Source organism: Mus caroli, unplaced genomic scaffold (assembly GCF_978045245.1).
Source record: "Mus caroli unplaced genomic scaffold, Mus_caroli_1 scaffold_18, whole genome shotgun sequence".
NCBI lineage: Eukaryota > Metazoa > Chordata > Mammalia > Rodentia > Muridae > Mus > Mus caroli.
In genome coordinates, this window is record NW_028227273.1 from 62864054 (window position 1) to 62889394 (window position 25341).

At 49.3% G+C, this 25341-nt stretch overlaps 1 protein-coding gene across 2 annotated transcripts in view; it reads right to left on the reverse strand.

Moving 5' to 3' along the window:
• Positions 1-2539: 2539 nt before the first annotated feature.
• Umodl1 (uromodulin like 1) overlaps positions 2540-25341 on the reverse strand; it is a 56219-nt gene continuing 33417 nt past the window's right edge. For both annotated transcript variants that reach the window (XM_021149285.3, XM_021149284.2), the window contains 10 exons: positions 24147-24259; positions 21526-21739; positions 18768-18902; positions 17166-17485; positions 15295-15440; positions 14632-14868; positions 14256-14415; positions 10556-10634; positions 4495-4700; positions 2540-3446 (listed from right to left, as the gene is read on the reverse strand). In XM_021149285.3, the coding sequence (XP_021004944.1) occupies positions 4519-4700; positions 10556-10634; positions 14256-14415; positions 14632-14868; positions 15295-15440; positions 17166-17485; positions 18768-18902; positions 21526-21739; positions 24147-24259 (1586 nt within the window). In that variant the 3' untranslated portion in view covers positions 2540-3446; positions 4495-4518. The remainder of the gene's footprint in view (positions 3447-4494; positions 4701-10555; positions 10635-14255; positions 14416-14631; positions 14869-15294; positions 15441-17165; positions 17486-18767; positions 18903-21525; positions 21740-24146; positions 24260-25341) is intronic.

Here is a 25341-nt window from a genome sequence, read left to right on the forward strand (position 1 = left end):
ATGCTTTAACCTCCCTTCTAGCCCATCATCTGCCAGAGGCAGCAGAAAAGAAAGGGTACGTGGTGTGTGTGGGGGGAGTGGACCTGTTTAGAAATGGTTCTTTGGAGCAAATCCCATCTGCATTGTAAGGAAATCAGTATTCACTTCACAGGTCAGCAGCAGCAGCAGCAATAGCAGCAGCAGCTTGATCCACTCGCAAACACTTCACGGATACACCGGCAGTCCAGTTTGGTAGAGTTGGGTTAACAAACACGAATTAGCAGTGGCAGCAGCACTACCTAGCAGAGACAGCCAGGCCTCAGTCTCTGCCCAAGTCATCAGGAGGGACCAGAGCCAACAGGAATGCCAGGAATAGTTCTGGCTGAGCCTCTCAGAGAAGTGAAGATCAGAGAAAACATGAGACCAGCAGACATTGTCCAGCTAGCTCTACAGGCAAGCCAAGCTTGGCCTCCATTATAGTCTGTTAGATCCTCTTGATGCTCTCTCCAAACATTACGGGGTCTCCACGGGTCCTCCTTATGTCTTGCCTCAGTACGTGAGACTGTCTTAGCTGACATCACTCTGCCAATCAGCCTGAGTCCATGGAAGCAACAAGAAACCGCAGCACACCACCAGAAGTTTTTTGCTGCATTTCTCTCTATGGAGTCCAGACACATACAGCTCAATTTTGCAATGTAAGGTGAACCAATACATGTGTGCCATTAGCAAAGAATCCTTCATCACGTGTCCTCTTACGTGCTTGTTTTAGCAGAACATCCTTTCCTCTGTGTCTGCTTCAGCGAAACGCTCCTTCACGTGTTTGCCCCAGCAAAAAAACACCATCCAACACAACAGAGTTTTCAAAGAGCCCTTAAGTTTCCACTCCAGGCTCCAGCCCCGGCTCCTGCCCTGATGCCCACATGCCTGCCCAAGGCTCCTGGAGGTGGAAGCTCCAGCAGCACTAGGCTCTAACAGCCCATCCAGGGACATCCCAGGTTTGCTGGGTGGAAGACTCCACTTACCTGTCCCAGGCCCTGAGACTCATGCAGGTATACCCAACTCCTTCTTTCCCTCTAGGCAGTTTAAGCCCATTGTGCTCATCCCAGTACGTGGGCTTCCCAGTCCAGCCACTGCTTGCAGCAGCCACGATTTCACTTGGCAGATTAAGCAAGAGCCATTGTGGCCAGGGTTGGATTGGAGGCCCCAGGTGCACCTGACAGAAAGATGAAAGAACCCTAGCAATCCTCCCCAACCATCTTTTCCTCCTAAATGGAGAGGGGAGGGGGAACGAAAGGGACTGTTTTCTCTAAAATGTCTGAGTAAAGCAGATGTTGCTGTGAAGTGGACGTTGCTGCTGCTGCACCTTCCCCACACACGCCATCCTGCACTTCCTGTAAGTCAGAGTGCTGAAGAGAACTACAGGGGCTGATTCTCAAAGCCTAGTGCCACCTCTAAGGCCCTGTGCCTACAGAAAACCTTCAGATTCATCTTTGCTTAAGGGCAGGAGACTCAAATCCAGCAAACAAAAGAAGCCAGAGCCCTGTTTGCTTCAAAAACACAAGGGTTCCTGTTACCCTGGATGGAGGCTTGGCTCAGCGCGCCATCTAGTGGCGATACTGGAGAGCTGCAGGTTGGATCAGGTAGTGGGTCATCAGAGCCACCTCCCATCAGAGCACACTTTCATCAGACCTTCATCTCTGTGGGGCCCTCCTCTATCAGACCTTACCTCCATCACATCTTCCCCCATTAGACCTTCTACCTCCCACAGATCTCTTTTAACAGCCTCTCCACCTCCATCAGGTTTCCTTCTCCAACAGCCTCTAGCACAAACAGACCCTCCTCCATCAGACCCGGACCTCAATCCAATTTCTGTTGTGTATCATTTCACACCCAGAGAGATTCTGTGTCAGGAAGATCAGGGCCAAGGTAAGGCCTTCCAGGGACCCAGGCAGAACCACAGCAGGAAAAGGATGACCACTCTGTGGATATTCTGAAACCCACAAGGCTTTCCCCCCGGTTCCTCAGGAGGTAGAGGTAGACTTTACAATGGATGGGTTAGTTCCATTTGACAGTGGATGGGTTTGGTTCTAATTCTGGTTCCTTGACATACTTTATAAAACTTGCCTAACAGATAAGTTCAGATCCTAAGCTATAAAGTGAGAGTCTCACCCCCAGAGGCCATGGTGAGCGCTAAGTGAGGAAATGTCTGCCATCCTCCTCCCCCAGCAGGAGTCATGACTATCTATGGACTGGAGTCTCCAGAACCCTGAAATTTGTCCTCACAGCTGGCACAGCCTGTCATTGAGACTGTGTGACTGAGGCGAAGTTCGAGAGAGCTGTCTGGTCCTGGGCTCAGTACCTGGCTTTTCTGAGATTTTATTTTTCTCAATAATAGTCAGTGGAAGATGCCAGGCTGATGTCAGAAGAGATGGATGACACAGAGGTGGGGGTGGGGAGCCCCACCTCAGCATCTCCCTGGAGTGTCTGGCAAAGAATCAGTGCCCAGGGATGGTCTGCTACATGAACTGAGACACACGGGGGAAGCAACATGGCAAACCACTTCAGTGCCAGGAAAAATTTATTGCTCAAAGGCGGCTAGCCACACAGACTCCCGGTTGTCATTCTTACCCCCAAGAATATGCAAAAAATCGAAAGACTCGTTTCCCCCAGATGATCTGTGTAAGTGACAGTCACATTCAACATAAGCAAGCACATTAATTAAATGCTACAACCCTGTTATGCTTTTATATTCCCTAGGGAGAACACTATTGTCTCAGGTGATAACTATGTAACCAATGCGGGTCTTTCAAATCAACAAAGTAGAGGACCTGTTAGCATGGTACTCACCTCCCCCACCTCTTCCCTGATTCCTTGTGATGGAGTGGGGGGGAAAAATCACACCTTATCTTCATGGAATTACATGAAAAGTGTCCATGGATGTGCTGGGAAACATGCAAGAAGTGTTACATACACATCATATGACTGCGACTCGTTAGAAAGCGTTCCGGTTTCATCTAGGTTGTCCTGAGTCACTGCCAGGCAACTATGAGACTCATGCTGATAAGGAGAGCTGAGTTAGTGTTTGTGCATGGAAAGCCACCCTTGGAGAGTTTATCGGATGGATCCATTCGTGAACGAGCATCACGGGAAATGTCTGTGAGGATGTCATTGTCAGAGAACAGGAGTCACAGGAGCAGCTTGGATGTCAAAGCTTGGAAGGCTGTGGTAAGTGGGGCCATGTTTGTGCTGGGTTTGAGGATGAAGACCACTCTAGGGCTCTGCCCACACCAGGGCAGGCCCATCACCAGCCTGATGGGTGGTACTCTGTGTCTTCAGGATCTTGGGGGCAGACAGAGGTTTGCTGTCATCGAAGGGTCTCATCCTCAAGTGCTGGCACGGCACTATACAGAGTTGGACTCCCGTCAATGTTCGATGAATTAGCCACTGGGCGTTATTTACAGGGTGCTCTGTGTGGGGAAGGCAGTCACTGGATCAGTCCACAGGAGGGAAAGGAGTTCACAGAGGGGGCCCTCCATGTCCTCAGACTCTGCAGCCATAGATCCACCAACCAGAAATTAAAGCGCTTTTTTTTTTTTTTTTTTTAAATGGAGGCTGGAGAGTTGACTCAGTGGTTAAGAGCACTCACTTTCCTTGCAAAGGACCTGGGTTCAATTCCCAGCACCCACATGGAAGCTCACCACTTCCCCAGGCACTAGGCATGTGTGCAGATGGAGCATTCATATGGATAAAATAAATCTTAAAAACAAAACAAAAACAAAAGCAAGTGTTCCTGAATCTGGTGAGTTAGCTCAGTGGGTAAAGGCACTTGTCACTAAGCCTGATGATTGGAGTTAAATCCCTGGAACCCACATGGTGGAAGGAGAAAAACCAATTCCTGTATATGGTCTTCTGATCCCCACTCCCCTGACCCACATACACACCGTTCAAATAAATTAATAAAAAAGAATCTTAAGTTGTCTGCTCCAAACACAGGCAGACTTTTCTGGTGATTTTGTAGCATGGCCACTGGGTGAGGTCTCTTAATTCAGCAAGAGGTAGTTTGAAGCATCTAGGGGGAAGTGTGTGGTCTATATGCAGACTCTGCCCTCTGTGGGAGCAAACTAGACTCCCCTAAACACCAGAGTGACTGACAACTTCACAACCGAAGACCTTCAATTTAACTCATCAGTGCTGGCCAGAGCATTGTGGTGACACAATGGACCCAGCTGGACTCCTGTGTCATGAAGGACTGTCCCAGAGGCCATAGGAGATGAGGCTGGAAGCCATCCTTGGGTACCAGGGTCACTGTACCACCGCTGGCTACCTGAGACCATGGTGTAAATGGCAGAACTCTTTGCTGACCTACAAATGGTCCCTGCTCCCTTTCTGACAGTTCTCAGCGGCTTTGGGGGAAGGAGAAGTTTGTCAGTTACAGATCTACCCCTTGCCAAGCCTACTCTGCCATCTCCAGGGGCAATAGAGGCAGGACGTGGCATCAGACATGCTCGCTCTTACCCATCTCCTGGTCAGTTGGGTCTTCTATTGAGAGAACACCTGGTAGCTGAAGTCGTCGGTCTGGATCCGAAGATTGTACTTCTGCCTTACTCTCTGGTAACGCAAGATCAGAAGGGTTGTGGCCCCTGCCACTACCAGAAGTGCAGCTGCCGCTAGGAGAATGATGTAACCAGTTCCCAGGACTGGCTTTGTACATGCCTGTGCACCTGTCGGTGAGATAGGTACCAGGGTAAGAGAGGTTTCAGGGTAAGAGAGGTGCCAGGGTCAGGGGAATTATGCATCTATGGTTGGCACCTGGCCCAGAAGTGTGAAGCAAAAGATTGTGGGGGTGGGGGTAGGGGTAGGTGGGTGGGGGTGCGGGGGATCTAAAGTGCTCAGTCTCAATTTCTGAGCAGCTTGCTTGGAATTTGGTTTGAGGCCCTCAAGGCAAAGGCCTGCATGTACGTGCGGATCAGCAAGGGAGGCACGGGACCCCCATCCAACGAGAGCAGCTCAGCCTGCAAGGGTCTACCCAGAGGTAGAGCTCTGTGGTCCCCTCACAGCTAGAGAGCCAGTCAGCTCCTCATGGGGAGACATGGGGGTTGGGATACGTGGTGTGTGTGGGGTTACCACTCACATCAGAGGCCAGGACCTGACCCAAGCCAGAGTAACAGCCAAAGTCCGGGAGAGTGTAGACTCCAGAGAATGGAGGGGGAAAAAAAATCTTTTAATGGTTGTTTGAATGCCACGATCAGAACAGTGTAGTCATAAGAAGTGAAACATGGCCTCAACATCCATCAGTATGCGAATGGATGGGCCAGCTGTGACCAGGACACACACGGACTGGTTTGTTCGGTTTTGCCCATTCGGTTGGTTTTTTGAGATACAGTCTCACATTGTAGCACAAGCTGGCCTGGGATATCACTGTATAACATCAGTCTCAGCAATCCTCCTGCCTTGGTCATCCATGTGGTAGGGGCTATGGGCAAGAACCCCACTGTGTCCAGCTTATACAATGGAATATTGTCAAGCCACCAAAAGGAGCTCTGATGTCACACTGCCATGTAGGAGACAGTGTGTAAGGGAGTCACAGAGGGACCATGGTTAGTGAGACCCATTCATAAGAACTCTGGAACAGGCAAAGCAGAGACAGGCATAAGGCTGTTAGTGCTGGAGCCCAGGGAAGAGGCGGATGTGGGGCAGGATGGATGCTCCCATACTGTCAGGGCTGGGAGAGACAGCTCAGGAGGAAAGAGCCCTTGCTGAAAAAGCATAAGGGCCTGAATTCAAGTTCCCAGAACCCAAATAAAGGCTACAAACCTGGACTCCTAGTACTGTAGGGGTGGAGGCAGGAGGATGGCTGGGGCTGGCTGCCCTCAAAGCTCTAGGAGCAGTGAGTGACCTTGCCTCAAGAGACTAAGGTAGAGAGTGACAGAGAAGGACATTAATGTCCTCATCTGGAGACACACACACATGCCTCACATTATAGGAAAAAAGATTTAAGCCTCCAGCCAGCCCCTGGCCTGCCCTCCAGTGGCCTGGCCCCATAAATGCTTTGTGTCTGAGAGGGACACATTATGGAGGTCGTCAATAACAGAGGTCACAGATGGACCCCAGCTATGCTCACCTATCCCCATCCCCTCCACTTTTAGTACACCTGAAAGATCCGACTAAGAAAGAGCTTGGGTAGCCTCTAGCACTCAAATTCCATTTCCCTTCCCCATGGGACTTCTAGGCCCTACAGTGGACACTGTGCTGTCTTCTAGGAGGTGGCCTGAGAGGTGTTGCTATCAGCACAGTTGCCCAAGGTGGTCCTGCGGTTCCCTTTGGGCCATTTAGACAAAGAGCTTCAAACAGGCAACATTGTTGCCTGGACATGCTGGGGTGGGATACCACCCCACTAGCTGCAACTATGTAACTTTCTCCGGAGTGTGGGTCCCCCTGCCTGGTTAGTCATCTTCCAAGGGACACAGAGAGCTGGCCCCAGAATCCAGCCTCCATGGACCTCCAGGAAGAGGCTCTTCCCAGCAAGGGTCAGGGTATTCGAGTTGAATATGTTAAGGCAGAGGCAGGAGACCTGCTCTGTTGGAACTGTGGAACAGACTGTGACAGCCCGGACTGTCAGCCCTTGAGAACAAAGCCCCTGCCCTGATGCTGCCTATCCAGTTAGGTCCTGATCACCGCAGACAAGGTGACTAACTCAGCATGGCTCAGGGTAGCGTCTGCAGGCCAGGCTGTCTCCTGATTGGCCCCAAAGCAGGTAAGCCTGAAACAGAGAGCAAGCTCTCAGAAACGCTTGTGCAATTTGACACAGTGAGCGTGTCCCCTGGCATGGGGCCTCTAATTGTTCACGTGAGGCTCCAGATATCACAATGTGACCTTTGTGGGTCCTGAAGTCAGACTCCATCTGTCCATGAAGCAGGGAGAAGTTTTATAAGTGCAGTAAAGCAGGGCATATAGAACACTCCTAACTGCAGAGTGGAAAGAAAAGACAACCAGCGAGCCCCCAGCATACACATGAACCCATACTGGCCCTCCAACATGCTACGTGTGTGTCTTAAGCAATAGAGACAACCCCACACACTATATGCAGAGCCTTAACATAGCAGAAGCCAGTCTTCCTGACACAGATGGCCATGCAGAGTAGAAGCAAGCTCCCCTGGTACTGGCAATCCCAGCTCAGATACTCGAGAAGTGCCCACTGGCTTCAATAAATGTCCTGGACATTTGCACACACCCTGGTAATCTCACACTACCCATGTCTTTGCCCAACGGTGTCAAATAAGCAGGTTGAAGAGTAGATTTCTAAAGCAATGGCCCCAGGAGACTCCCAAACTGGCCTCAATGCATGCAGCACATATTCAAGAAGGCTGTTTCCCTACATGAGATGCGTGTGGAAATTTGTCCCCCATGAAAAGATTCATTGAAGCCCAAATCCACTTCTCTGGAGACAGGGCCACTGTGGAGAGGGCTAGTAAAGGTGCAGCCACACTGGAGGAGCTGAGCCCTCACACAGTAGGACTAGGTTTCTTATAAGTTTGCTGCAGTGAGATATAGCTACGGGCTGGGGAACCCAAAGATGGGTCACAGCCTGAGGAACTTGGAAGAGGCTGGATGGACGCTTGGCAGCAGGTTTCAGAGGAGGGGGCCTGGCCACACCCACATCTCAGGCTGTGAGAGAATACAACTCTGTGGTCCTACTGTGGTCCTGTGGCACCAAGTCTATGGTGTTTTGTCACCACAGCTCAGGCGGCTACTTATGTACTTATATACATGGGGCAGGGGGAGGAAGAAGAGGAAGAAGAGAAAGAAGAGGAAGAGGAGAATGAAGAAAAAGAGGAGGAGGAGGAAGAAAAGAGAAAGAAGAGGAAGAAAAAGAGGAAGAGGAGGAAGAAAAGGAGGAAGAAGAGGAAGAAAAAGAGGAAGAGGAGGAAGAAAAAGAGGAAGAGGAGGGGGAAGAGGAGGAGAAGGGGGAGGAAGAGGAGGAGAAGGGGGAGGAAGAGGAAGAAGAGCAAGAGCCTTTCTCACAAAGGTGGTCCTGACCCTTGGGGACAAAGACAAGTAGAAGACTACAACCAGCCAGCTCTGCCTCTGAGACCCAGTTCACAGCAGTTCAGTTCCAGCCATATGAACACGGTGACACTCATGCTTCCCTGAAGGGGCAGTGATGTTGACAGTGGAGATAGAGGCCAGACCCTGAAGGAACACATCTGTTGACCTCTCCTTGATCCTGGAGGCTCTTAAAACGCTTCTGCTAACCCTCCTCCTGCAACAGAGCAGCCCTTACCAACTGGAAGTACATGTGTGGAGTGGGGCTTTGCTGCCCGTTTGTTTGAGGATGTTGTGGAAATAAAAGCTACAAGACAAGAAAGCTGGTGAGGAGAAGGAGAGGGACAGAGAGCTTTGGAGATACAGCAGTCACTCTCTTGCTACAATGTACTCTGCGCTGGCCTCGTGTAGACCTCTGCTTGTTACAAATGGAAACAGTCAACCCTTATCCAGAAGCTTCCACGGGCCATGCTCTGAAGTAGAAAATAATATCCCCACTTCACAAGGGGGAAAGGAGAAACGAGAGCTAGTATGTTCAGCATCCCAAAAGTATCAACGTTGGCCAGGTTTTTAATTAAGCGAGCCTCTCATATTAGGGACTCTCAAAGGACCTATATTTCACACCAGATACAATCCTGGGAGGCAGACAGGGCAATTATGGACAGATAGCTAGAGCCAATAATATCTCTCAGGAAGACCACACAGCTCAGGCAGCAGTCTAGAAACAAACTCAGGTCTATTATCCAAGCCCAACACCTCTCACTCTTCACATTCTCTGACATCCATGAACAAATGAAGAGACTCCACTTCTGTTAGTGAAAGCACGATACATACATTCCCTTCCTTCTTCCCTTCCCTTCCTTCTTCCCTTCCTTCCTTTCTTCCTTTCTTCCTTTCTTTCTTTCTTTCTTTCTTTCTTTCTTTCTTTCTTTCTTTCTTTCTTCCTTTCTTTCTTCCTTTCTTGAGACAGGGTTTCTCTGTATAGCCCTGGCTGTCCTGGAACTCACTTTGTAGACCAGGCTGGCCTTGAACTCAGAAATCTGCCTGCCTCTGCCTCCCAAGTGCTGGGATTAAAGGCGTGCACCACTACTACTCTTTCTTATTGCCGCCCCAGGTCAACCAGTTCTCTACTTAAGAGGATGAGAAATTGAGAAAAGGTGTGTGGTTCCTGAGCCTAGGCCAGCAGCTACACAAGGATCCCCACCGGGGTCTCAGAACCTAGGTTAGCAATCATTTGTGGACCTCCCTGCCCCTGCCCAGAACACTCTTGGATCAGTGACTCTGTGTGTGTGTGTGTGTGTGTGTGTGTGTGTGTGTGTGTGTCCGTCCATCCTTGGTGACTGTGCCTAAGCCTTTATTTTCCCAGTGCTCAGATGAAAAGCAAGAGTTGAGAAACACCAGCAGGTCCTACCTGTGGACTCCCTTGCTCACTTATCAGAAACCTAGTTCCACCTGAGCCTGAATTTCAGCTCCCAGCTTAAGCATGAATCCGAGGGACTGTTGCACAAGAAAATGCAGAGAGGTACAAGATCATCAAAGGTTAGGAAGGAGAAATCACAGAAGAAAAAACAGCCCAAGCAGTGAGAAAAGCTTAGATCTCTTTCTGGCATAAAGATGAGATGACATCAGGGGACATGGAAGAAGGAAGTGGCTAGGGATGGCACAGGATGAGCCTTTAAGAGGCTCCAATGCATTCTTTCCTCCCTTCCTCTCTCACTGGCCAGAATTGACCTCCCCAGCCATACTCAGCTGCCTAGAGGTTTTTGGTTTTTCGAGACAGGGTTTCTTTGTGTAGCCTTGGCTGTCCTGGAACTTTTTGCTCCAAGCAGCCATGTGTTAGCTAAAGCCGGAAAACTCTCCTACCGTAGAGCAGAGACAGAAACTAGGAGGCATCTAGAAACTTCAGTGTCAGTACCCAAAGCACACAGATTCCCCACATTTTCCAAATAATTAGATTATATAGATGGGGGAAATATGTTTGGAAAATTGACCCTGGAACTACATTAATATAGTCTTCTGGTAGGTGTTTATACTTGTGGCAACTGAAGGGCTTCTTTATTCATCATCTATATTAACAACTTTTCATGTAGATGTGCAGTTACACATGTGTGCACATGCAAGTACATGCATGCACACATGTGCACACACACATACACAACTGCAGCTGTCTGTTCACAGCCTGGGTCCTTTCTCTTTGCATCCACTTGACAGGTTTACTCGGGGTCAAAGTCCTTCTCAGCTTCCTGAGACTTCTGTCACAGCATCCTTCAGCTCAATGCTCTGGACTTCTGGGAGCTAGGATTCTTCCCCATAGCATGGCCACAGAAGTCAACCCCACCTCTCAGGGTGGCCAAGAGGGACAAATCCTATCCTCTAACCCCACATGAGCACCAGAGAGTCTTGAGGAAAATTTTAACCACTGCTGTGAATCTTTTAGAAATTTTTTTTTCTTTGAAAGCTCCATATTTCAAACAGGCACTTTGTAAACTAGGCTGGGACTAGTTTCCTTACCATTGAAACCCAGGGGACTCACCTTCAGTCCGATGGAGGGGCCCCCAGGTCATCTGGTGCAAGGCTTCACTACTTCTCAGCAACCGGAAGTCATTGCAGCTCTGTTTTGAGAAGAGAAACCTCACATTAGTCTCATGGTTCTTTCAGGGCGTGAATGTCCTGTGTTGGGTTTTCCCTATCTGGCCCTGATTGTTTGGTCCTCTGGGTGAGTCTAGATGTGGACTCTGGTGGGACACACCAGCTTGCAGAGAAAAGGGTTTGTTTGCTTGGTGAATCTCAGGGCACAGTCTATTGAGGGAGGCCAAGAATGGAAGCAGGAGCTGAAGCAGAGGCGACGGAGTAGCGCTGCTTGCACCCAGAGCTTGGTCAACCTGCTTTCTTATCCAACCCGGACCGCATGCTCAGGGCTGCACTGGCCACGATGGGCTGGGCCCTCCCACATCAATCATCAATCAAGCAAATGCCCTACAGAGTTGCGTACAAGCAAGCAGATGCGGGCATTTCCCTCTTCTAAATAACTCTAGCTTGTGTCAACTTGATGTAACCAAACCAAAGCACCACCTGAAGCATGGCGTACAGTGGGTACACATAGAGGAAAGACGGTAGAAATATGAGCCTCTAAGCCTTCCCTAGGACCATGCCTTAACCACACAACCTAGAATTCCTCTTGGGTCCTCCAAGGGCTCAGCCAGGCCTTCAAACTCACTGCCTGGCTCACTGGTATGGTGCAGTCTTCTTCCTGGATACCCAGCACACACTACAGTCTTCCAAGAAAAAGTTGGCATCCTAACTCCAGCTTTCTAACTCTGATCGTTTTAGTTAGGATTTCTATTGTAGCAATGAACAGTCATGACCAAAAGCAACTTGAGAAGGAAAGAGTTTGTTTGGCTTACGTACCCAGAGTCACAGTTCACGGAGGGAAGCCAGATGGAGAACTCAACTCAAACGGGAACCTGGAGCCAGGAGTTGATACTGAGGCCATGGAGGAGTACTGCTTACTGGTGTGCTCCACTTGGCTTCCTCAGCCTGCATTCTTATAAAACCCAGGTCTGCCAGCCTAGGCACAGCACCACCCACAGTGGGCTGGGTCCTCTCCCATCCATCACTAAGAAAATGCCCGGGCCTCGAGAGATGGCTCAGCAGTTAAGAGCACTGACTGCTCTTCCGAAGGTCCTGAGTTCAATTCCCAGCAACCACATGGTGGCTCACAACCATCTGTAATGGGGATCCCGTGCCTTCTTCTGGTGTGTCTGTAGACAGTGGCAGTGGACTTAGATATAATAATAAATACATCTTTAGGCGGGAGGGAATGGGGCCTGACCGAAGTGAGCAACCTTCGTTCCCAGCAAGCACATGATAGCTCACAACCATCAGTACAGCTACAGTGTACTCATATACATAAAATAAACAAATCTTAAAAAGAGAGAAGAGAAGAGAAGAGAAGAGAAGAGAAGAGAAGAGAAGAGAAGAGAAGGCCCTCTAGGCTTGCCTACAGCCTGATCCCTTCGAGGCATTTTCTCCGTTGAGGTTCCCTCTTCTCAAATTATTCTAGCCTGTGTCAAGTTTACACAAAACTGGCCAGTTGGCCTTATTTGAAAAGATGTGCAGGTTGAGATGAACTCTAACCCCAGGAGGTGAGACCTACTAGGAAGAGAGATCTGGGCACGTACAAAGAAAGAAGTTTTACAAGTCAAGAAATGGCAAGGCCACAAGAAGCTGGGCAAGGCCATGGCAGAGTCTCCTGCACAGCGCAGCTGGGGACCCAGTCTGCCAACCTCACTCAGTGTTGTGTGTTCCGGCTCACTCAGTAGTGTGTTTCTAATATGGTAACAGCCCAGCTAAAACACATCTGGAATCTGGTGGCCCTGGGACTAATGGAAAGCCTGCTCTAAAGGAATTAGGTGGGGGAGGGGAACAAGGTCAGGGTCAGGTTGCAAAGAGAGGCAGCAGCAGCCCCTGCAGAGACAACACTGCTATAAGCACTAGCCCTGTGCTTCTGCAAACTGGAGCAGGCGCCACAGTGAGTGTCCTGGGGAGTCAGCTGTGTTTGCAGGGGGAGTCACTGTGTGAGAAAGCGGGATGGTTGAATTATCCGGCACTGTGTCTCTTAGCCACACCCTGCTAATGGCCAAAGACTTCTAAAGACCCCAGAGTCCAAGTCTGTCAGGGTACAGTAGCAAGCATGCCTCCCATAGGAGGAACACACATAGTCTGGATGAAGAAACAAATTATTCCTAAGCTCCTTGTCGATGCAGCACACAGGAGAGAAAAAAGTGCTACGGAGGCTGAGAACTGCTGAGGCACTATTCATTTCACCAAAATGTTTCACATGTAAGCTCCAGTGTCACCGGAGGGGACTGCTACCACAGCTGCCTGGGGTGGGGTGACAGGACTGGTTAGTTTTGTTGTCAAGTTGACACACCTGGAAAGAGAGAACCTCAACTGAAGGCTCGCCTTGATTGGATTGGTCTGTGGGCACATCTGTGGGACAGTTTCTTCGTTGCTATTTAATGTAGAAAGGCCCCGCCCACTGTGGGCGGTGCCATTCCTAGGTTTGAGCAAGCCAGGGGCAGCAAGCCAGTAAGAAGTAATCCTCCACCATTATTTGAGCTCCTGAGTTGGCCTCTTTTGATGATGAGTTATTACCTATAAGTTAAAAACTTTTCCTCCCCAAGTTCCTATCGGTCACAAATTTTATCACAACAATAGAAAGCAAACGAACAGAAAGCTCAGGTGTAGCTGCAAGAGGTCTAAAGGGAAGAAGAAGGAACAAGAAAGGGTAAAATGTATGTGCACATGTATGTATATGTATGTAAGTATTATGTATGTATGCATATATGTGTATGGTGTATATGTGTGCATGCATTTTTGTGTATATGTATATGAATGCAAATGTGTGTGCATGTGTATGTGTGCATGTATGCTTATATTTATATGTATATATGTATGAGTGTATGTATGCTTGTATATATATGTATATATGTATGTATATATGTGCATGTATGCTTGTGTATATGTATATGAATGCATGTGTATGTGTGCTTCTGTATGTGTACATGTATGTTTGTTTATTTATGTATACATATATGTATGAGTATATGTATGTTTGTGTATATATGTTTTGTGTATATATATGTATGTATATATGTATGTGTGTGGTGTGTCTGAGTGTGTGCATATGTACATGCATGTGTTTCTATCTGCATGCATATGTATGTATATGTATGTATGTATGTGTGGTATGTCTAAGTGTATATGTGTATGGTATATAAGTGCATGCATATGTTGGTACATGTATATGTGTATATATATATATATATATATATATATGCATGTAGGTGTGTGTGTATTTGGTATATGTGTGTACGGTACATGTGTGTATATGTGCGATGCAAACTGAAAACTGAACCATGGGGGGAGGAGGGGGGTATGGGGGCAAATAAGAACAAAGCTTAACAATAAATCCATCTGAAAATGACACAATGACACTTATTTCTTTGCATGCAAACCAAAAAGTTAACAACAGAACCCCAGGAAGAACACATTTGGCCTGAATCACAACACCCAATATGTGCCAATCCCTGTCCTGGGCCCTCCCTTTAAGTTGCCCCCTCCACTTCCCACCCCTCCACCCCCCGCCCCTTGTTCTCTTGCTTGGGGCAACTCCTCTACCAAGGAAGAAAGCCATCCCCCAGGAAGCAGAAGAAGGAGCCAGCGCTTACTATCCTGCACGAGTTCCTGGGGTTCTCCATGCACACTCTCAGCTTGCAGTGCAGGTAGACGATGGAGTTGTTGATGAAGGAGAAGATTCTCAGCTTGAACTGGGCCTTGCTGGAGTTGCCATTCTGAATCACACTGGTGTAGGTGTTGGGAACAGGGCAGCTGAGGGAAGGAACAGGGCGCGAAAGTCAGTTGTTGTTCCAGCTGCTGCTCAGGCAAGATTCTTGTGAGCATCCACCTCCCACAGGCAATTCTTGGAAGTCGCTAGCTCCAGGCTGCTGCCTCATCTAGCCCCAGCCTCGACCACTCAGAGTTTGCCTGGAGATTCCAAGGGGTTCAAATCGGCAACGGGGCTGGGCAAGGGAGCGTGGCCTCTACCTGTTGTTGATGAAGCCAAAGGTGATGGGGTCCTTGGCGTTGCTGGAGGGGGTGGCCCAGCACTCAGTCAGCACGACCTTCAGACTGCTCTTCTGCCTGTGAAGCCCCACCTCAATCTTGATCTCATCGCTGGCGGACACGCTATAGTTCTGAGGTATGGGAGAATCGCCAATGTACAACTGCATTTCTGTGACAAAATTTCCAGTACCGTGGAGGTCTTCGATGACGGTGTAGACCCTGTAGAGGGGCAGGGGATAGAGGCTCTGAGAAACTTGCTCTATGAAGTTCTTTCTTCCAGTTCCTCCCCACCAAAGGTGATTCTAGGGAGGCACAGAAGTCAAGGAAGACCAGCAGGTGACAAGAGGCGATTCATGCACAGCTGGCTGCAGCAAGGAGCTAACTCCTCTCTGTGTGGGAGGTTGCCCTAGAGAGAGGGTGGCTGCCATGGAGGTTGTGGGTCTGACGAGCTGGAGGCTGCTGCCTAGAAGCTGTTCCTCCTAGCTGATTGGCCCCAGACAGAGAGGGTATTTGGTCTTCTCTGGTTAATCCTACAAAGGACTGGGGACAGAAATGTGGGAAGCTGGCACAAGTTCTGCCCACTTGTGCAGTCAGACTCAAAGCCAAGCAGAGGTGCTAGAGGGATCCCAAGCGGCCCCCACTTACCCCCACTGTGGGGTGTAGCCCGAGGAGGTCAGAAGGTCATTCTGGAAGGCACAGTGGATAGGACTGAGGAATTGCAGGTGGTGGATGACACCCTCTGGGGACAGGTCGTTCCTCAGTGTGGTCGTCACCACTGTGGTGGTCACATTCTAAGCACAAACAGACGAGATGTAAGTGATCTTCTGGGCCTGAGGGGGCCCAGACCCCAACTGCCGCTAGATTCCAGGGACTGTAGGGGTATCCCCAGAAGTGTAAAACTCCAGACAAGTGTCCCTGATGTCACCTGCTATAGATTTGTCTCCTGATGTCACCTACTGGAGATTTTCATGTTAGGCATTGGTGTCTACCTCTCTCTAGCTTCTATCCTACACACCAAAAAAAGACCAGTCTACCAATCACATATATGGCAACATATGTCCTTGGATCAACCTGTATTTGACTGTGTCACACTGTATCTAATCAATGGCATTCCCTTTTCTCTCAGCACTCCCCAAACTCAGCTGGACTGAACTGCCAAATTGGATATTTGCCTCTGAGAACAGAGACGACCCTAGCCCTCCATCTGCCGGCTCCTGCATCCATCCCATCCCTGCAAAGAGGTGCTGATTCCCTGGGAACAGCTTGGCATGTGGAGGACTCTAGAGCGTGTGTTACAGTTACTGGTCTTAAGGCTGGCATCCTAGTGATGCTCCTTAGACACAGGAGCTCATGAGAGGCTGCTGGGGCTGTATTGGGCCCCTCACAGTGGCTGCGCATTTGTGGACAACTAGGAGGCTTTAGGAAGAGGGGCCTTGGGATGGGGGTGGAGCTCAGCGGAGCACTTGGATCTTAGTACATGCTGGTGCTCTCTCTCTCTCTTCCTCCCTCCTTCCTTCCCTCCTTCTTTCCCTTTTCTCTCTCTATCCAATCTCATTTGCCCTATCTCCCTCTTTTTTTCTCTCCCTCCTCCCCACCCCTTTCTCCATCCCCTCTCCCTTCCTCTCTTTCTTCCTCCTCTTTCCCTCCCCTTTTCTCTTTTCTCTCTCTTCTTCTTTTCCTTTTCCATCTCTCTTCTCCATCCCTCTTTTTCTTCATCTCCCCCACCCCCTTTTCTTTCTCCCTCTTTCCCCTCCTTTCTTTCTTCCTCCTCTCCCCTCTCGTCTCTCCCTCTCTACCCCTCCCCTTTCAGCCTCCCCCACTTCTGGCCACCACAAGGTGAGCAACCTTGCTCCATCATGCTCTTCTGCCCTGAGCAACAGAGTCCACCAACCATGAACTGAAACCTCTGAGTGTGAGCTAAAACAAACCTTTCCTTCCATTAAGTTGATTTGCCGCAGATATATATATATATATTTTTTTTAAGACAGGGTTTCTCTGTGTAGCCCTGGCTGTCCTGGAACTCACTCTGTAGACCAGGCTGGCCTCGAACTCAGAAATCCGCCTGCCTCTGCCTCCCGAGTACTGGGATTAAAGGCATGCGCCACCACGCCCAGCTCTGCCGCAGATATTTTATCACAGTGACAGAAACCAGACTGGCACACATGTAAGCTCATACATACATATAGATAAATGTGTACACATGTGTATTCACACATGCATAAACATGCACACTCATGCACACACGTGAGGAGGACTCTTTAAACCCTGACACTGGCCAACCCCAGTCCTTTTGCACCAGAATAATTCTGCAGTATGGGTCTTGCATCTACTTTAGGATTCCAGTGTGCCAACTGTGACAGTGTGGGCCTGTCTGACTTCCTCTTTCGGGGTCTCTAGCTTAGAAGTCAGAGGCCCAGGAGTGAATAAGAGCCTTCCTCGTCTCCCTACCAGGTGCAAACCCTCCCCACACTGAGGCCCCTTCCAGTGGGTGGCTCACAGCAGCCACATGTACTCACACTCTGTAAGATGGTCCCACACTCGCCCCAGCCAGCCACCAGAAACACGTGTGTGCTGTTGCTTCTGCTCACGTTGCAGGATGGCTCTCCCAGGTACAGGGAGGCCTCAGGTATGGCCTCCTGCTGCAGAAAGCGCTTCTGGACGGTGATGAGCACCGTCTCGATCTCACAGGACACGCTAACGGCATCCGTCAGGTTCAGCTGCAGGGGCAGGTCCTGGGCTGTGGAGCTGGCAATTGGCACAGGGACACCCCTAGTTCCTGCTGGGGTAGGAGACCACTCTGAGCCTGGGGTCTGGGTCGTGTTGCCAGAAGGGTCACCTGCAGGTTCCAAGGAGACAAAGGCTCAGGGTGAGGCTGTTTGGGGCTTGGAGGGACAGAGTAGACATCTGTGCTCTAAGGCAGCCATACTCAGGAGCTGCCCGCTTCAGCCACAGAGCTGCCACACTTAGCACAGAACAGGCTACTCGGCTTTCTTTGGTGTGTTTGCAGGTCCATGTATGTAAGGTATATGTGCATATACATATAAGGTATGTGTTATGTATGTATTTGGTATGGTGTATTGTGTGTGTGTGTGTGCACCTAAGGTATATATGTGTGCATGTACTGCTTGTGTGTGTATGTGTGTAGGATGTATGTATGTGTGTATGTATGTGTAGGGTCTGCCATGGATGTGCTAGGCATGAAGGAAGAAGTAACCTGCCCTGGAGTCTGAGACCTATCTCTAAGTAGAGTCCCAAGGTGCCCCCTTGGGAGCCTGGCTTCCTTCTTGCCCCCAAACTCACACCTTTGTAACATACAGGGAACCTTGGAAAGGTCTCCCATGTAGAGGTCACCCACATCCTGGACAGCATGGCTCCCTCTACCATCCATTTCTGCAGGCTTCCAAGTTTCAGCCAGTTGATCGCATGCTTGTACCCACACTGGCAGGTGCTGGATTCGCTGTCCCTGATGGCCAGCTCCAACATGATGCGACCTTCTCTGTACTCTACTTCCCCAGGCAAAGCAGCTCCCCTGTCCCCGACTCTGTTTAATTACACAGATGGTTGTCTCCCTCCCCTGGACACATATGAAAGAAGAGGGAGGGCCAGTCACACACAGATACCACACACACACACACACACAGACCCTACACATACATACACATATACACACATACATCCTACACACACACACACACACACAAGCAGTACATGCACACACATACATGTACACACATATACCTCAGGTGCACACATACACAATACACCATACCAAATACATACATAACACATACCTTATATGTATATGCATCTATACCTTACATACATGGACCTGCAAACACATACACATATTACATGCACACACACAATACACCACAACAAACACATACATATACAACACATACTCTACATATATATGCATATATACCCTACATGTATGGGCATGCAAATACACACACATGTATATACATGCACATGCATCCACATGCACATACAAAAAACTTGTCTAGGTCATAAAAAAAACAGGCTGACTTCCTTTGGACAAAGGCCCTGTTTTCTTAGGAATGAGCATCCATAGGAGAGATGATGAGACCATTCCAGAAAAGGCTTATGAGACTTACCATCACAGGACCTTCCAGAATATTCCACCTGTGAGTCAGGTCCTCCCCCATCACAGCTACATGTAAAAGACCCGAAGGTGTTCCTGCATGTCCCAGGGGCACAGTCATCCTCTCTCATGTCACACTCGTTGTAATCTGAAAAGCATTGAGAGAAGAGTGGAAGCCATGATGGACCAGCGAATGGCCCTGGGGTGGGCAGTGCCATCAGCTGTATGCACAGTCCTGCTGGGACAGTGCATCTCAGGAGGCAAGGTGGAAACATATCCAGACAACAGACCACACGGATGTGGCAGGCTCAGGGCAGTCCATGAGACTCTTCAGTGTGGCTGGGGGTTGCTGTGGGAGTGGGGAGGCAGAGCTATGGTAGGATACAGCTATAAGACAGGGAAGGGGTTCCCACAGACCTGAACCCACTTCAGCCCACTGCTAGAGCCAGGAGATGCACAGGACTGGAGGCCTGAACAGCAAAGCACTGAGCCCAGGAGACCCCCTTCCCCCCCTCCTTGTGCCTTCCAACATTCTGCCCATTCAGTCTGTCACCCCTGCAGAACAGGGATTTGAACCAAAAACTCAGAGGGTCTTTACAAAGCAGACTTCAGGGCCGTGGCTGTGGCTCAGTGGTAGCACACTACATACTCACACAAGTTCATACACACATGTGCCTGCTCAGCACAAAAATACATATATGTGTACTCACATGTGACACCCCACTATAACTCAGCATATGACCTTCCAGCACCTTCCACCTCAACAAACCTATTCATAGATGACAACAGCCTACAGTGTAGAAGGAATTCAGCATACCCTTTAGCCCAGGGTATCGGTCATTTCCAATTACTTGGCTTTGGAAGATGCTCTAAAGATGGCTATCCTTGCATTTACTATGGTCTGGACTGAAGTCCCTTCTCTCAGGACAAAGTCCCAGAATGCACTACCAGGCCAATGAGAAAGATGCTATAGATCACTGGGTTTCCAAAGAAGGTGAGGAAATCCTACACCATGAGCCCACTCCACAGACTCCACGGCCCCAGCTCACCGTGCTGTGTTAAGATCCATGCTTAGCTCAGAGAGAATCTTGGAGCTGGCTTGTTTCAACTCAGTTTTATTTATTCTATTTCTTCCTTTTGTACTCTGGGCACAGGGATCCATGTCGTCAGTGATCAGGTGACTTGTACTGCTTTGGGGTTTTTGTTTTGTTTTGTTTGTTTGTTTGTTTTTGGCTTTTCTTTTTTTTTTTTTTTTTTGGTTTTTTTTTGAGACAGGGTTTCTCTGTGTAGCCCTGGTTGTCCTGGAGCTCACTTTGTAGACCAGGCTGGCCTCGAACTCAGAAATCCGCCTGCCTCTGCCTCCCGAGTGCTGGGATTAAAGGCGTGCGCCACCACGCCCGGCTGTTTTTGGCTTTTCGAGACAGGGTTTCTCTGTATAGCCCTGGCTGTCCTGGAACTCACTCTGTAGACCAGGCTGGCCTCGAACTCAGAAATTGAGGCCTCTGCCTCCCAAGTGTGCTTTGGGATTTTATCTGTTAGTGTCCTGTGCACACTGGGCTGTCAGGCTCAGTATTTGTCATCTCTGTGTGGTCTCACTCTGCACTCAGAGCTGTTGACTCTTCACTACTTTGTTGGGGAAGTTTTCTTCTATCATTTTTACAATAGCGACTTTACTCTGCTTGACGGGAGGATTGATATCTTCAGGTGATTCAAGTATCACAGTCCTTTCCTCTGAAAACCTGAGCTTACTGAGGGAATTCTTCTCATTCTTCAAATAAAAAAACATGTTCAATTTAAAGTCTTCATAGAAGAAATAGAAGAGGAGGAGGAAGAGGAGGAAGAAGAAGAAGATAAAGAAGGCAAATAAAATGAGGATAAGGAGGAAGAAAAACAAGAAGAGAAAGAAGAGGAAGAAGGAGGAAGAAAAGAAGAAGAGGAGGAGAGGAAGGAAGAGAAGGAGGAAGAAGAAGAAGAAGAAGAAGAAGAAGAAGAAGAAGAAGAAGAAGAAGAAGAAGAAGAAGAAGAAGAAGAAGAAGAGGAGGAGGAGGAGGGGGAAGAAGAAGAGGAGGAAGAGGAGGAGGAGGAAGAGGAGGAGGAAGAAGAAGAAGAAGAAGAAGAGGAGGAGGAGGAGGAGGAGGGGGAAGAAGAAGAAGAAGAAGAAGAAGAAGAAGAAGAAGAAGAAGAAGAAGAAGAAGAAGAAGAAGAAGAAGAAGAAGAAGAAGAAGAAGACGACGAAGAAGAAGACAGCTATCTAGGAGCAGGCATGGTGGCACAGGCTTTTAACCCCAGCACTTTGGAGGCAGAGGCAGGTAGATCTCTATGAATGTGAGGGTAGCCTGGTCTACAGAGTGAGTTCCAGGCCAACCAAGGCTATATAGTGAGACCCTGTATATGAGCCAATTGTTATTTTTCTTTATATCTAAGGAGGGAAGAGTCTAAACTGTCCATCTCTCCCTGTTTTCTTCACTGGTGCTTCTGCTAGGATCTCTGTGGACTCTTCCTGGACACTCTGGCTGCCCAGAATGACTGATTTGTTCTCAGCTCATCAAAGCCCTGGGTGACAAGGAAGGGACATCCCTAAGACTTTTAGAAGGTTCAACCCTTCAGTTTTAACACTAGTATGGTAGCAGTAAGAAAGACAAGGAAGCCACTTCAAGCTTCAGACCGTTCCTGGGAATCCCCACAGAGAGGCTCAGAGCACATCTTCCTAACCAAGAGCCACAGCTGACTTTGACTGGGGCAGATTAGTCTCAAGCCCAGCCCCAGCATACCTTGCATAAAAGTTTTGCCTCTGACCACCTCCAGCATCGATGTGTTCTGTAAGGCATCGAGGAAGCCGGCAGACACCTCCCTGACATCAAGGTCCGCTGTCATTAGCAAATTAAACTCCACCACGATGCTGCCATTTGTGATGTTAGTGATGTCCACACGGATCCTGCCTGCATCCATGTGCTGACGCAGCGTGGCTGGCAGAGAGTCCCGCACCTTCGAGAAAACAGGCTGTGTGAGAAGGGCTGCCTGCTGAGGTCACAGGCCATTTGTCCTAAGAATAGATACTCCTGGTAATTTCTGCCTGGCATCCAGGACAGGTTTGTGGCAAGAAGGTCCAAGTCTCAAATCAGTTCTTGGCCCTCACAGGCCAGCCCAACACCTTGGGTGTTGATGGTGCCTAGAAGAGTCCCTTCTCCCTATAAGCTGCCAACAGCTGCAAACAGCTGCCCTTGAGGTGAACAGGGGGCAATGCCAGCAGAGCCCCATCCACACAGGCCTGTAACACAGAAGCTCACAATGGCAGTTAACAGTCACCTGTTCTTAGTTCAGAGGTAGGGAGAGTGGGGGGGGGCTGAGTGGTCCTGAGGAGGAAGACCACCTATGCCCTTTGCTTTTCTAGAATGTTTCTTTGCCTCTAATGCTTCAGGACTTATCCCCATCCCCACCCTTCTTCTTCCTACCCACCTGTTTTCAGGCTACTTCTGAATGAGTGTCTCCAGCAGCCAGCCCTATCAGGACACAAACACACAGACACAGATACACACACACACACACACACACACACACACACACACAGAGTTCCTGCCTCTGAAAGGCTTGCTTTTGTCTTCTATGTTTTAGAGCACAGTCATATGACACAGGCTACATCATTCTGATCCAACCCAACACAGTTTAAGACACATGGTCTTATGACAAACCTTACCAGTCCACGTGATTCAAATTACCCTGGAAAAAGTGCCTCCAGGGACTGTTAGAGAAACCCATAGGGGGCAGTGCCCCATGGCATGAGCTCCTGGCCTCCCCTTTCCTCCTCTGGGACACCCAGGGCAGAGAAGCCCCTTGTCTCCCATCAGAGGCTGGGTATCACCACCCCCGCCCCTGCTGACTTTGGGGGGCTTGGGCAGACAGCCACTGTGCTTATCTCGGGGACACCTGCTTCTCAACCCCCTCCCCTGATTTCCTTAGATAGATCTGCCAAAGCATTGGGTCACTATTCAAATGTCACCATTTCAAAGTGATCTCCAGGCAATGCTCTAAACCCTGCTAGGAAATGATGAGCCATTAGCCCATCACCTCCAGAGCTGGGCTTGGTATCTTGAATGTGTATATGGTACACAATTGTTTTCTGCCCTGAGACACTAGACAGGTAAAGCAACTGTGTTCAAAAATGGGCCAAGAATGAAATAGTCTTAAAAGGAAAGGCTAATCTAAAAACTTGGGATGGAGCTGCTGCAGTTGGCCATCAAAGTGGGGAAGGGGCTCAATCAACATCTGTTGTTGATGTTGTATACAACCATTTAAAGAGAGGTGATGCATGTTATCCATCACCTTTGAAGACTCTTGGATCCAGGTACTTGGAGAGTTGAGAAATCCAGGATAAAGAAAGCAGGGCCTCAGAGCCTCTGGAGCCAGACTGGCACAGCTCCTGTGGCTGCATCAGAGAGTAGCACCCATTGGCTTCTGGACATACCAGCATGTTAATCAGAATCAACACTAGGTGGCACTGTCCAGCCCTCCCGTTAAAACTCAGACTTCCTGGCTAGGTTGAAATTCCCCCGATGACTAGATTATAGGTGCTTTATCTATACTTTAAAAAGTCATGCAATCTAGGGCTGGGGCTGGGGCTGGGGCTGGGGCTGGGGCTGGGGCTGGGGCTGGGGCTGGGGCTGGGGCTGGGGCTGGGGCTGGGGCTGGGGCTGGGGCTGGGGCTGGGGCTGGGGCTGGGGAGAAGTAACTTGTAAGGGGTATAGGGTACCCTGAGGGTAATTAAACATTCTGAAATTAGATGGTGGTGGTAGCTGCAGATACTTGCAAACAATATAAACCACTGGATTTTCACACTATCACGCTGTCTGAAATGGAGCTCAACTTTTAAATATTAATTTATGTGTGTGTGCATGCATGCATGCCCACATGCATTCAGTGCATACATATTACAGGGGATGGAACCTAGAGTCTGGTGAATTCCAGGTAAACATTGTAACACCCTTAGCTTTCTACTTTATAAATTTCAAAGCAGGTCTCACTAAGTCATCCATGCTAGTCATGAGCTCTCTCGGTAGCACCCATAGGCTTTAAACTTGGAATCCTCTTGCCTCCACTTCTTGATTATGGCTCTGCACCAGCAAAACCCTGGTTAAGCACTTTGTTGAATATAGACAGGGCTTTCTGCTCCACAGGGAAGGTGAAGCAAGATGCACAGGGGTATGGCTTCTGCCTCCTCCAGACAGGCCACAGCCAGATAGTTCAGGATGCTTAAACCTGCTGGAGTCTGACCCAGCTTCCCCCAGAAACAGGTAATCCACAAGACCCATAGGTCTTATACCTAGTTGGCAGCATGTAGAATCCCCCTGCCTCCTTCCTTTATTCCTGTGGAGTAGGACTGACCATGCTAACTCACCGTTCTGAAGAACAACTCTACGAACTCTCGGTGCTCCCTGCTGCTGGTATTGCGGAAGGATTCCGAATACTGCATGCTCGTGATCTGGACGTTCCCGGCAAGTTTCTGGGCCACTGCAGGATGGAGAATGCATTAAGTCACAGGCTGTCATTTCAGTGTCCCTGATGGCTACAGGAGCATCAAAGCTGTCCTGGCTCCAAAGAAGAAACAGAGACTGGGCTGCCCACAGCCATGGCCCACCAGGCTCCAAAGGATATGGAACAGCATGCTGCTGGCTGGCGTCTCTTGAGTTTTTACTGCAAGCCAGGCAGCTGGCTAGCAAACCGGGACAGTTGCAGAGGAAACAGGCACCAAGAGACAGTCAAGGCCACAGTGTAAACCAGATTTACCTGGATACCAAGCTCAGAGCTCAGCGCCTATGCCTCACTGGGGGGGGGGGGGGCTTGTTCAGTCAGCTCCTTTCCCGCCCTGTGGTCATACCTCTCTGTGGTCTAAGGGTGGCCCCACTTTGACCTGGCCTATTCTCTGTGAGTTTTTGCCTTTTGGGGCTTCTAGGAACCCATGGAACATGCACATAGACTGGAGCTTAGACTATTCCCAGTCGCATCCTGGCTTCTGGCACGTCAGTCTTTACACATTCAGCCCCTTCCCTGAATGGCTGTGGCATGCCTGCTCCATGTAAGGAGCCTGGGACACCAAATGGGAATGACAACCTTCTCCCCCTGGTGACATCCAGCGCACCTCCCAAGAGAATCTCACTCAGTCCTAAGACAAACTGTAAAGCCATCTCACTACTATTCCTGATGAGCCTCAAACCCCGTGTTCTTGGGGGAGAGAGGACAGTGTTATTGTATCAAGGGGCCAGAACCATGGTCAGAGGCACACACAACTTAATGGAAGGGCTATAGCAGCAGCAACGGTAGGAACAGACACGGGGCGCGTCTTAGAGCCATACACACCCATAGACAACCCCTTCCTTCCAGAGTGAAGGAGACCTTCAGGGGTCTCCTGGCTTGGCTCAGACTCAAGGGCTTTTCCTGCCTGACCACCCTCTATTCCAGATGGCCATGGGCTGTTTTAACTGCACCCAAATAGGTCACCTTAGGCATCATCCAAAGAATGTACCCCCAACCTCTAGACACAGTACCCAGAGTGTGGGAAACTCCCTGTGATGTGAAGACCGTCTACAGCATCA